The sequence below is a fragment of the Setaria viridis genome, chromosome 2 (genome assembly GCF_005286985.2).
Source record: "Setaria viridis chromosome 2, Setaria_viridis_v4.0, whole genome shotgun sequence".
NCBI lineage: Eukaryota > Viridiplantae > Streptophyta > Magnoliopsida > Poales > Poaceae > Setaria > Setaria viridis.
Window position 1 is genome coordinate 42416422 of NC_048264.2, and position 11258 is coordinate 42427679.

The window sequence follows — 11258 nt, forward strand, 5'->3', positions numbered from 1 at the left end:
CCACCCCTGTGTGTGCACGCCCGACGGGCCTCTGCGGATACGCCAACAATCTCACCGTTTGCTGTTGTTTGTTGGGATACACAGCAACAACACCGTCTGGCGTTTGCTGTCGTTTGTTAGGATACGCGCCGTTTAGATTCTTTACTGTGGTATCTATCCATCTGCGTGTTCCTCTATAAATAGATGTGCAGCCACCATCGCCGTTTGCACCCAGCTTTGGAGCTCCGGATCCCTTTGCTTCCATTGCTTCTTTCATCAGAGAGCAGCAACCATGAAAACCCTCTTCACCGCCGCCTGCTTCGCCTTCCTCCTCCTGAATGGTGCGTACCCTACTCGCTCGATGATCGTATATATCATTTCGCTTGATTGCTCATCATTGATCTCTTGCTGGAATCTTATGTGCGGCGTTGTTTTGCTTTGCACGCGCAGCCGCTGGTGTCGAGTCCCGGTCCCGGTCCCGGAAGTGCCACTGTGACGACGACGACGACGATGACTACGACTCCAGCAATGCATCGTACAAGCTGTTCGTGTTCGGCAACTCCTTCGCCGACACCGGAAACGTCAAGAAAGGCGATTTGAAGTGGGAGACGCGAGCGTGGTACGAGCCCTACGGCATGTCGGACGCGGGCCACGACAACAAACCAACCGGCCGCTTCTCCGACGGCATGGTTCAGTCTGATTTCCTCGGTACGTGTAGGCTCGATCAGGCCGTTGTTGCATCTTAGTGATCGATGCACATACTAGCTAGTTCGATCATCTCTCACCTTTGCCGTATTTTTGCAGCCAAGATTCTGGGGCAGGACGAGGCTCCTCCGCCGGAACGGATCAGGCGGGAGGATGGCGTGGACCTGTCGTCTGGCATGAACTTCGCCAACTCCGGCGGCGGCGTGCTCGTGGGGTGGAACTTGGATAAGCAGATCGACGTGTTCAGGAAGCTGCTCCGGCACGGGATCATCGACAAAAGCCACCTCAACCAGTCTGTCGCGCTCGTCGCCATCTCCGACGAGGACTACGAGGACTTCCCCAGCGAGGCGGCCGACCAGCACAAGGTGAGTGCACACACCGTACCCCTCAGCCGGTCAGCCCCTTACCAATCAACCTTTGCACCGCATGCATATCCCTGACAAGTTTCTGTGTCTTTGCTGCTCGATCGATCGTCCAGTACATCAGGAACGTGACGGACGGGATCATCGACGGCGTGAGGCAGCTCGAGGACCTGGGCGTCGACAGCGTGCTGGTGAACCTGCTGCCCCCGCTGGGCTGCGATCCGTGGAACAGCAGGTCGAACAACTACACCAAGTGCGCCAAGGATTCGATCACGGGCGTCCACAACAAGCATCTCACGGACAAGCTAGGCGATGACGACTCGGTCCTCCTGCTCGATCTCGACACCGTCTTCAAAAGCATCATCGTTCCCAAAACAAGTAAAGCCTGCGTAGATATGTTATTTTTCAGAGATATCTGCATATATACTAGTACGTCTCTTGAAACCAACGGTCGTAGGATTTCACGCTGATGCATGTGATCTTTGCAACTACTTGATCGCAGAAAAGCTGTTCTACCATAGGCACATGCCGTGCTGCGAGAGCCTCGACGAGGACGGATTCTGTGGGCAGGTTGACGACGACGGCAACCCGCAGTACACGCTGTGCGACAAACCAGACGAGCACTTCTACTGGGACGACACCAACCCGACGCAGGCAGGATGGAAGGCCGTCATGGAGCAGCTCGAAGGCCCCATCAAAGAGTATCTGGACATCTAGCCTTTTGGCAGTTTGGTAGAGGGTCTTGCCAGTCATGGAAGAGTTTTGTTAGGTTAGGTTTATTGGAGATTGAGTGTGTTCCTGGTGTAGGCATATATAGAAATTCCATGCATATCTAGCTAGATAATTTTGGGTAGGAATATTTAGCAGTCTAGATTACGTCGTTGGTTTTTGTGTGTTTCTTCCATGAATGAGCATCTCGTTTGTCGGTCGCGATAAATAAAACAAATAAATGTGCTGGTTCACTTCTGCAATGATCTCCATTTGCAAAAAAAAAAAAGAACCTTTTTTTTTCTCTAAACGAAGATGATTGCAAACACATTCAATTCTCGGTTTCTCACAAGAGAGGGGCTTGCGGCGACACCTGCCCGCTTGGCCTTGGCACCGCGAGAGGGGCCAAGTCTCGGACGGAAAAAGAAAAAAGTCTCGCGGACGGGGACCTTGAGTGCTTGGCTGTGTAGTGGCAGGAAAACGCGGAAGGAAAAACGAAACAATTCGGGAGTAGAAGGCTGTGTAATGGCAGACTAATTACAAATTAAACATAAATATACCCATGTTAGCCCAGTTTGTTTCTACTCCGGTACTAGAGAGCGGGCGGATTCCTGACGGCCTAAAACTGACAAGTTTCGTGGAAACCGTCTGGAAAGACAAGAACCGACAGGAATTTGCCAAATCCTGGTAGTGCTCAGATTATGAAAACCTCCTTAGAATCTATACACTGAAACAAGCAGCCTTCAGATAATAACTAGATTATTATAATCCAATAAACGGCTCTCTCCTAGTCTCTAATATCCACGCCACGTACCAGAGGGCTTTTGATTCGGTACTAACGCGTGGAATTAGTACCGAGTGCAAATTTTCGATCACCTAGCATGAAAATGTACCTTTAGTGACCGGCACTAAAAGGTACCTATAGTGCCCGGCCCGGTACTAAAGGGTTCTCCACAACTTACTTCAAAAGGAAAGCATATCTAACTATCGCATGTATCGGTTGAGCTGTCCAGTACTAAAATGCCTTGCATTTACCGAACTATAGTGATACCGGTTCCCCGACCGGTACTAGAAGTTGATCGTCCAGCGGTAAAATCTGTAACTTCAGTAAGCGAAGCAGCGATCCATAACATCTTGCTATCCCCCCCTGGAATCATCTGTCTTGAAAACGTAGCTCAGGTTACTCCACATGAGGTCTGTCCCGTTTTGATTTCTTCGACCTTCTTGCCGTTTGTGCTAGAGACATACCAGTAGAGATCCTGACCAATACCACACGTACGGTCGCGTCCAGCCCACTCCATCATCCCTTCTGTTCCAACGCTCAGTTATCTTTCTGTCATGGAGATTGTACGCGACAACTCCCTTGTAGCGCCCGTAGACGGTGTTCGAGCGTATCGACGGGAACACGCCGGTGGAAACGGGCAGTGCTCGTACCTTGCCGACGAACACGGCGCGACCGCCGAGGCCACGGACGGGCACAATCTTGTGCGCGTCGTGATCTACCCGGTAGACCTGGTACTTCCTCATCCAGGCCAGTCGTCGTTCTCGTCCTTGGACCACGCTCTCCAGCTGCGGAGCAGCATGCAGCAGCTTCCGGCCCGTCGCTCTCCAAGAGGTGCACCGTGTCCATGTACATCCCACATACCCTAAATGTTACATCGGCGACCGCCTCCAGCCGTGGCGGCTCGTTAGCTACGGCCGTAACCCCCAGCGCCATGACGGCCCAGCCGGTTACACAGTAGAAGCGACCCGCGAATGACATGGCTGAGTGGAAATGCGCGCGGTTGTAGACCTTCCAGCAGTCGTCCCCGGGCTTGGCGACGAGTAGCAGGCTGCGGAGACAGAGCGCCACCATGGAGTCGTCGCCCACGAGACCGATGCCTGAGACCGTGTACTGGTAGTCGAAACCACAATTCTTGGAGTCTGATCTGGCGATCTCCGCGGTCATCGGCGTGTCTAGCGAGGGGAGCTCGGCGAGCTGCCTCGTGATCGGGTTCAGCAGGCGGACCACGTGGGTGGACTCGTCGACCAGGGCGAGGAGGCCCTCCGTGGTGGTGCCGGCCAGGAGGTGACCGTCGAGCTCCGGGAGCTCTGTCTGGACGCACTGGCCGGTGGAGACGTTGAGGAAGCGACGCCGGTGGCGGCCGGGGCCCGGCGGCGTGGCCTCTTGGAGCATGATCCACTGGCGCGGGAGGAAGCGGCGGTCGAGGGGCGTCCACGGCGCCCCGCCGCCACTCACGGCACACCGCCCGGGAGCTCATGTAGTCCGACACGTCGGTCGCGAGCGCGTACTCGGCGATGACCGCCGCCAGTCCGTAAGACAGGTCCGCCCGCAGCGTCTCGGAACGTGACGACGGCGCCGTGCCCCGCGTGCGCGCTTCACAGCCCAGGATGACGTAGTTGCAAGAGCGGATGGTTCTGTCGGCTTGGCGGCGACGCACGCCGGTCTGGCCTTGGCTCGACGAGAGAGGGCAGCCTCGTCGAACGGGGATCTTGAGTGCTTAACCATTGGATGCGATGGTGCCGACTTCGAAATGCACAGGGGAGGGAGGAACGATTTGGCGATTTGATGCTTGCGGCGGCGCTTGCAATAGACAAGGTTTTGCGGTGCATCGATGTGACCTGATCTCTACGCCGATTGTCCGTGCCCAGATCAGCAACGGCACCGCATTTAGCCCGAGTTGTTGTCGACTTGGACTCCATCTTTCCTGAAGATACGTGGTTGTTTCCTTGCAAGTCTAAAATGTTGTATCCTTGTGTCGTGCCATATGAAGCAACGTCTGCACCCCAATTCGCCAAATAATGTTATGAATGCACTTCCTCGCTTTTCCAATCTGTCGTCCCATTTAGTGTGAATATTTGACTTTCATTTGCGCGGTCTAGCCCCATTTAGCAGGTGTGAGCGTTATTAGATTCATATGTGAGAAATGATATTTATCTGTAGAAATATTTCTTGTCAAATCTATTGTATTTGCAATATTCTAGCTTAAGGAAAAAAAATGTTCTGACAGTAAACAAAACGTTCCAAGTAGAGAAATAATATTCTTTAAAAATCATGGGTGAAGATTTTTCTAGCAACAATATATCAAATTCGCAATATTCAGGATTAAGAAAATATTCATACAGTGAAATAAAATATTTCAAGCAGACAAATAAAGATTTCCAATTTTATTTCACTTTTTTTTAATCTTAGAGGGATGATTCCAAACTATTGGATTAATCCAATGATTCGAAAAGTGACAACAGATAAATAGATAGTCCCCTCTTACAATACTATTGCACAAACCTCCAGGCAAAGTACTCCCTCCGTATCAAAATAATTGCCATTGTTGACTTTTGATCACGACGTTTGACCATTCATTTATTTCGTTTGTGATTTATTTTATCATCAAAGTTCTTTTAAGCATGACTTATCTTTTCGTATATTTGGAATAAATTTTTGAATAAGACAAATGGTCAAACCTTGCAAGGAAAAGTCAACAACGATAATATTCCGACGGTAGTAATATTTAGTGTAAGGGCCTATCTAGCCTTTTGGCAGTTTGGTTGCCAGGAATGGAAGAGTTTGTTAGTTAGGTTTGCCATAGAAAACATAAATTCTGACGATTATAAAATAGAATTAATATAAACTGTACAAAATTTTATACAGCTACAGCAATCTGTTCAGATATAACTAGCCTACATATGGAAGTACAGCTTCATATTCCAACACGAATCTGGAACTTTGATTTGGCTATTTTCATTCACAATTACATATGCAGGCAGCAGGTCCGTCTCCAGAGCAGGGGCTATACAATCCTGACAAAGTTTTTTTGAAGCCAAGCCTGACAAAGTTGATAGTGTAAGAAATGTAACAATGCTGCCGATGGGATGATATATACATTACTTTAAGCCTGAAATATCAATGAATTTCACGGCCCTTGGTCTCAAGAGGAAAGAGGGTACAGGCCACTCCGGCAAGAAAGAGTGCCAGATCCATCACAAGCACAACTTCTTTCTGATGGTGGTTCTCTAGCAATGCAGTTGTCGTGAGAGGAGCAACAATGCTTCCAATTCGGCCAATGATACTAGCGAACCCAACTCCAGTGTTGCGACAAGATGTAGGGTAGATCTGCACAAGTTTGACACAAAATGGGATGAGATAACCTATCGTATTCTATAGTTACATTGTTTCACAATATATGCATTTTCTGATAATACTGATTTAAATTGTCTGATGCTCATCTTACACGATTTTTAGCTTAAATCTGCTTAATTATTCATGTAACTTCTGACAAAGTCCCTCATAACACTAGTGGTTATGGGAGCTCATCTAAAATTATGCATCAAAATACATATCACCATTGGCCTGACTAGATATATTAAAATTTGTTTTGCAGTTAAGGTAAGTGGGTACCAATACCATATCATGTATTCTGGGGAACATATCAAATGGAGACTAATATGAAAATATGAATATACAGCAGTTAGTGGTGTTTGGCAATGACCTCAGGGGAATAAACATGTAGAACAGCAAAACATCCCATAACACAACTGCGAGCACAGAAGAGAAGGATGATTGATAAATCTTCTCTCAACTGTGTGGCAAGAGGTGCAAGAAAGGCACAGCACAACAAAATCATGCCTCCCATTGTCACTTTCCGACCAATCCTGTCCACCAGTAGAGCCGCCAAAAGAAGACCAGGAAACTCTGCCATAAATAAAGCAAGGCTTTAGCTATTAAAGTACTCCAATGGACTCTTCTTGAAAAGTAGCATTTCAATGCTTTTTAACAGAACAACAATTTTTATTTTTTACGTGTTCCAGGGCCCTACAGCCCCCTGTCCATAATGCATTGCATAAAACACAATTTTAAATAAAATTAATAATTGCGCATCCTTTTTATTTTCTTTGGCAAGTTGCAAACATTATTCAGAATAAGATAGAAAAACAGGAAATAAATGTGTCTAGAACCATGTTTTGTAGTTCCTAAATGTGCAACAGTTTAGTTGTTTGCTTTATCTGCTATTTGATTCAAGGATATGAATTTATTGATCAGGCTCCCACAACACTAAATCTAAATTACGATGAGAGCAACGATGGTTTGCCAAGAAAATAAGAGGTATAATATGTACAACATGCAAATCAGAAGATTCTTCCACGATAGTGATCGTATCTTAACTCGAACTAGCACCAGCAACTGAAAATCCGAAGGCAACATTCATCATTTTCATCAAATTTTGTTCAGCGCGCAACATTACCTGCAAAACTGGTCACCAGCACATTTATGTAAAGGCTGGAATCCTTTGGTTGACTCCTACCACTGCTTAGTTCAGAGATTAGATATACTAGTCCATAATAGGCAAAATAACTTGCAAAATAGACCAGCCAAAGGAGAAGAGTTGATCTGATCAGATCACGTGACCAAAAAGCTCTAAATATACTTTTGCTATTGGATTTGGTGCTTGTGTCATCGTCAAGTCTGTCTTCTGTCATCAGTAGAACTGTTGTAACAGACGGATCATAGTTATCGTCAATCCTTTTTGGTTCAGAGGTTACAGTGCCAGGAGGGAGAGCCTTGTTATTCATTCTTGCTATTCTCTCCAGGACAAGCATAGCTTCATTTATTTTACCTCTTGAGCAAAGGTATCTTGGTGATTCAGGTATTACACTAGAGAAAATAAGCAGGATGAAACATGGCGTGGAGGACAATGCAAGTAACCATCTCCATCCAAGTATTGGCATGATAGCCTGCAGCACATATTATGCACATGTGACATATGACTAATGCTGACACTGATAAGAACCAGAAGCTGTTGCTGTGATAGAACTATTTTTTTCGATAAGGGAAATTTTATTAAATCCAAGGTTTTTACATCGAGGTGATAAAAATTCCTTGAACCATATTCCCAGCATCTGCATTACCAGGATACACACAGCCAAAGAAAGAAATAAAAAAAAAGAAGAATCATGGGGCTAATGTCTGTCAATCCGTAGACTGGAACTAAATGTTGGGATTTTTCCTCAAATGTTATTCACACTTTATTTCTTTTTCCAAAAAATGCAGTTCATATTTTCAAATGACTCCCTACTGTCATAATGTCCTATGTTCGAGTTGCTAGTGCTCTCCTTCAACATTTTTATGCTGGCTAGAAATTCCAGCTTCGTAGTAGTAAAGAAAACATTAGCGTATTATAAATTTTCCTACATGTTAGTATGTTCTGTGCAGATCTCTGCAAAATATGAACCTGCTCAATGAGAGTAGTTCTGGAACGATTAAATGGCAATCAATGGGCTAATTTAGTGATGCTTCAAATGTTGGCAATTCAGATTATTTAGGATTTTGAGTAGTTATGCTTTTGGAACATTACAACTGCTCCAAAATATAAACTGATAAAGTTGAACTGTTCTTCCTAGCAACAGTATATGAAGAATTGCTCTAGAATATGCATATTATGTATGTAACTAAGGCATGTCACTTGCCACACATTCTGATGCACATACATGAAAACCATTTTTGACATCTATGGCTGGGAGGCTGCACATCAATGAAACTAGAATAAGCAAGTTGATCGCAAGCTTATAATTTGACAATAACTGAAGTGAAGTGAAGGAAAGCAAAATACCCAAGCAAGTAGAGCCTCTAATATTGTTCCAAGGGTCCAGAAACAGGTAAAAACAACAATCCAGGAACCTCTGCTTTCAGCCGGAACGAATTCCAGGAACCAAGTAGGGAGCACATGGCTGGCACCCAGGCCAAGGCCAACGACGAAGCGCAAAGCCAGCAATGTTGCATAGTTTGGTGAGAATGCGCACAGTAAACCGGGTACACCACTGACGATTGCAGTGAATAGAAAACCAGCCCTGCAAAGAAAAGAGAACATAGAAAATAGACGAGAGCGTGTTATCACCAGGAATCTTTTCTTTTTATAAAAAAGGAATCCACTACTATTTAATAGACAAGTTCATTAACTGTTTGGTTGTTTCTTCTGCCACATCCCACATGTCCATGGATCACAAAAACAAGATTAAAATGAAATAATCGCATGAATTTCAATACCTTTTCTCCCAATTTCTAGAACCACTATCACTTCGAAAGAATTTTGCAGCACTACTGAACTGAAGTCTGAAGAACTGAAGCAAAGAAGTCAGAACATACCGTCTGCCGTATCTATCTGAGCCAAGGCCTCCGACGCACGCCCCGAGGAGCATCCCGGCGAAGACGACGCTGGTGATGAGGCCCTCTGCCGCGCCGGAGACACCCCACTCCTCCTTCATGGACGGCCCCACGAAGGACAGCAGCATGACCTCCATGGCCTCCGCGACCCAGCCGGTGCCCAGGAACCCGAGCAGGAGCGCCTGGAACCGGCCGAAGCCGAGCCGCGACAGCGCCTCGTCTGTCGTGTAGGTCTCGGCGCCGCTCGCATCTCCCGCCATGCCGGGGAGAGCAAGGGAGGAGCGCCGCCGGGGGGCAGGGAGGAGCCGCGCGAGAGTGAACGGCGACGACCGACAGGCGGGCGAGCGCGCTGCCTGCTTTGGTGACTTGCAGCGGGAACCCGCCAAAATAATGCAGCCAATGGCGTGTAGGGAGGCAATTCTTTTAAGACAGGACTCAAAATGAGTTAAAAATATCTAGTGTGGAGGCCTCGGGTGAATTTTGAACACGTGTGTGCTCGTGCTTGTTTCCAGTATACACATCATGGCCGAGTATAAATTTTTACTGGATTTCTCAGCCCTTTTGTCTCGAGAGGAAAGAGGGTGCACGGCACGCCACTCCACCAAGAAAGACCAGCAGGTCAATCACAAACACGGCTTCTTTCTGATGGCAATTCTCTACCAATGTAACCGTCACAAGAGGAGCAACTATGCTCCCAACCTGGCCAATGCAATTGGCAATGCCCACTCCTGTGTTGCGACATGATGTAGGGTAGATCTGCAAAAAGATGATACTGAATGGAATGACTGGTTGTCTATTGTATTCTAGAATCATGTTGTCTATTGCCCTATACATTCATCTTTCAAAATTTTAGTTCTAAATTGCATGGTACTCATATAACACGATTTTTTTTTCTTAAATCTGCTTCATTATTCATATATTCCTAGCATTTTTTTCTCTGGGCTCACAGGAATATCACCAGGGGCTTAACGACATATCCTAAAATTAATTATTCTTGCAGTGGTGAATGAATGGTTTGCTATTCTACAATTATTGGGTACCACTTCAGTTTCGGTGGTGGTTGGAAAATGACCTCTGGGGAATAAACTAGCAGAACCACGAAACACCCCTCTATGCAAGCGCGGGCACAGAACAGAAGGGTGATTGCTAAACCTTCTCCCAACTGTACAGCAAGTGGTACAATAAGATCATGCCTCCCAGTGACATTCTCCGACCAACTCTGTCAAGCAATAGAGCCGCCAAAAGGTTAGCAGGAAACTCTGTCATCAAGTAAAGCAAGGCTTTAGCTCTCAAAATACCTCAGTATTTTCTTTTTGAGAATAGCATTACAGAGCTTTTGAATGGAAGAAAAAAATTACATGCAGTCAAGAGTCCTACAACCATTTTTTTTCAAGTAATGTTATTAGAAGCTGTAAGATTAAAATACTCCTAAAAATAAGGTATAACAAACAGAAAAAAGTACAATGTACAGTGATTCAGAATTCCAAATGCAGAAGTAGGAATGATAAGGGTTGACACAATATCCAAATGTCTCCTTCAATTTTTCTCTCTCCCCGTTACTCGTTTTAGTATTGACTTCTGATCATAGAATTAAACAATAAACACTTTCCACGAAAATGAAAATAAGATTGTTTATGTACAACATGCAAAATCAGCGTGTCTCATCTAGGCTTGTGATAATGTCATTAACTCAGATTCTGTGCATGAGCCGCAGAGATTGAAAATCCGAAGAAAACATTCAGAATAAAGATTCGATTTTTTCACAGCACAATGTTACCTGCAAAACTGGTCACTAGCACATTTATGTAAAGACTGGAGTCCTTTGGTTGCACCACATGTGTTCCTACTGATGTGCATATCCGCTTGCCATCGCTTACTTTGGAAGTTAGCAATATTATCCCATAATAGGCAAAGAAACATGCAAATTTGACTAGCCAAAGAAGAAGAGTTGATACAGTCAGGTCGCGTGGCCAGAGAGCTTGAAATGCATTATTGGTGCTGTGGGATTTGGAGCTAATGTTTTCATCAGTTCCAAGACCATCTTCCGGCATAAGTAGAAGTGTTGTAACGGAAGCATCTAAGTTGTCAGATCTCTCTTTTGAGTTGGAAGGTTAGAACGCCAGGAGGGAGAGCCTGGTTATTTATTCCTGCTATTCTTTCCAAGACGAGTGTAGCTTCATTTATTTTACCTCTTGAGCAAAGGTATCTTGGTGATTCAGGTATTAAGCAAGAGAAGATAAGCAGGATGAAATATGGTGAGGAGGTCAATGCAAGTAACCATCTCCATCCAAGTATTGGCATGACAGCCTGCATTAATCATATACAATTCACATGTAATGAATTTGATA

General features: G+C 45.7%; 2 protein-coding genes and 1 pseudogene across 2 annotated transcripts; 1 reads left to right on the forward strand and 2 right to left on the reverse strand.

Moving 5' to 3' along the window:
* Positions 1-2020, forward strand: LOC117846167 (GDSL esterase/lipase At5g03600). Its single transcript, XM_034727280.2, has 5 exons — positions 1-320; positions 430-687; positions 784-1049; positions 1163-1424; positions 1549-2020. The coding sequence occupies exons 1-5, from the start codon at positions 272-274 to the stop codon at positions 1761-1763; spliced, it is 1050 nt and encodes a 349-aa protein (XP_034583171.1). The 5' UTR covers positions 1-271; the 3' UTR covers positions 1764-2020.
* A 3340-nt stretch (positions 2021-5360) lies between these two features.
* On the reverse strand, positions 5361-9281 carry LOC117845636 (organic cation/carnitine transporter 7). Its single transcript, XM_034726698.2, has 5 exons — positions 8893-9281; positions 8360-8597; positions 6995-7484; positions 6242-6444; positions 5361-5865 (listed from the first exon to the last, which is right to left on the reverse strand). Exons 1-5 carry the CDS (start codon positions 9168-9170, stop codon positions 5656-5658), a joined length of 1419 nt encoding a protein of 472 aa, XP_034582589.1. The 5' UTR covers positions 9171-9281; the 3' UTR covers positions 5361-5655.
* A 1124-nt stretch (positions 9282-10405) lies between these two features.
* Positions 10406-11249, reverse strand: LOC117844443 (organic cation/carnitine transporter 7-like; annotated as a pseudogene).
* Between the last annotated feature and the right edge of the window lie 9 nt (positions 11250-11258).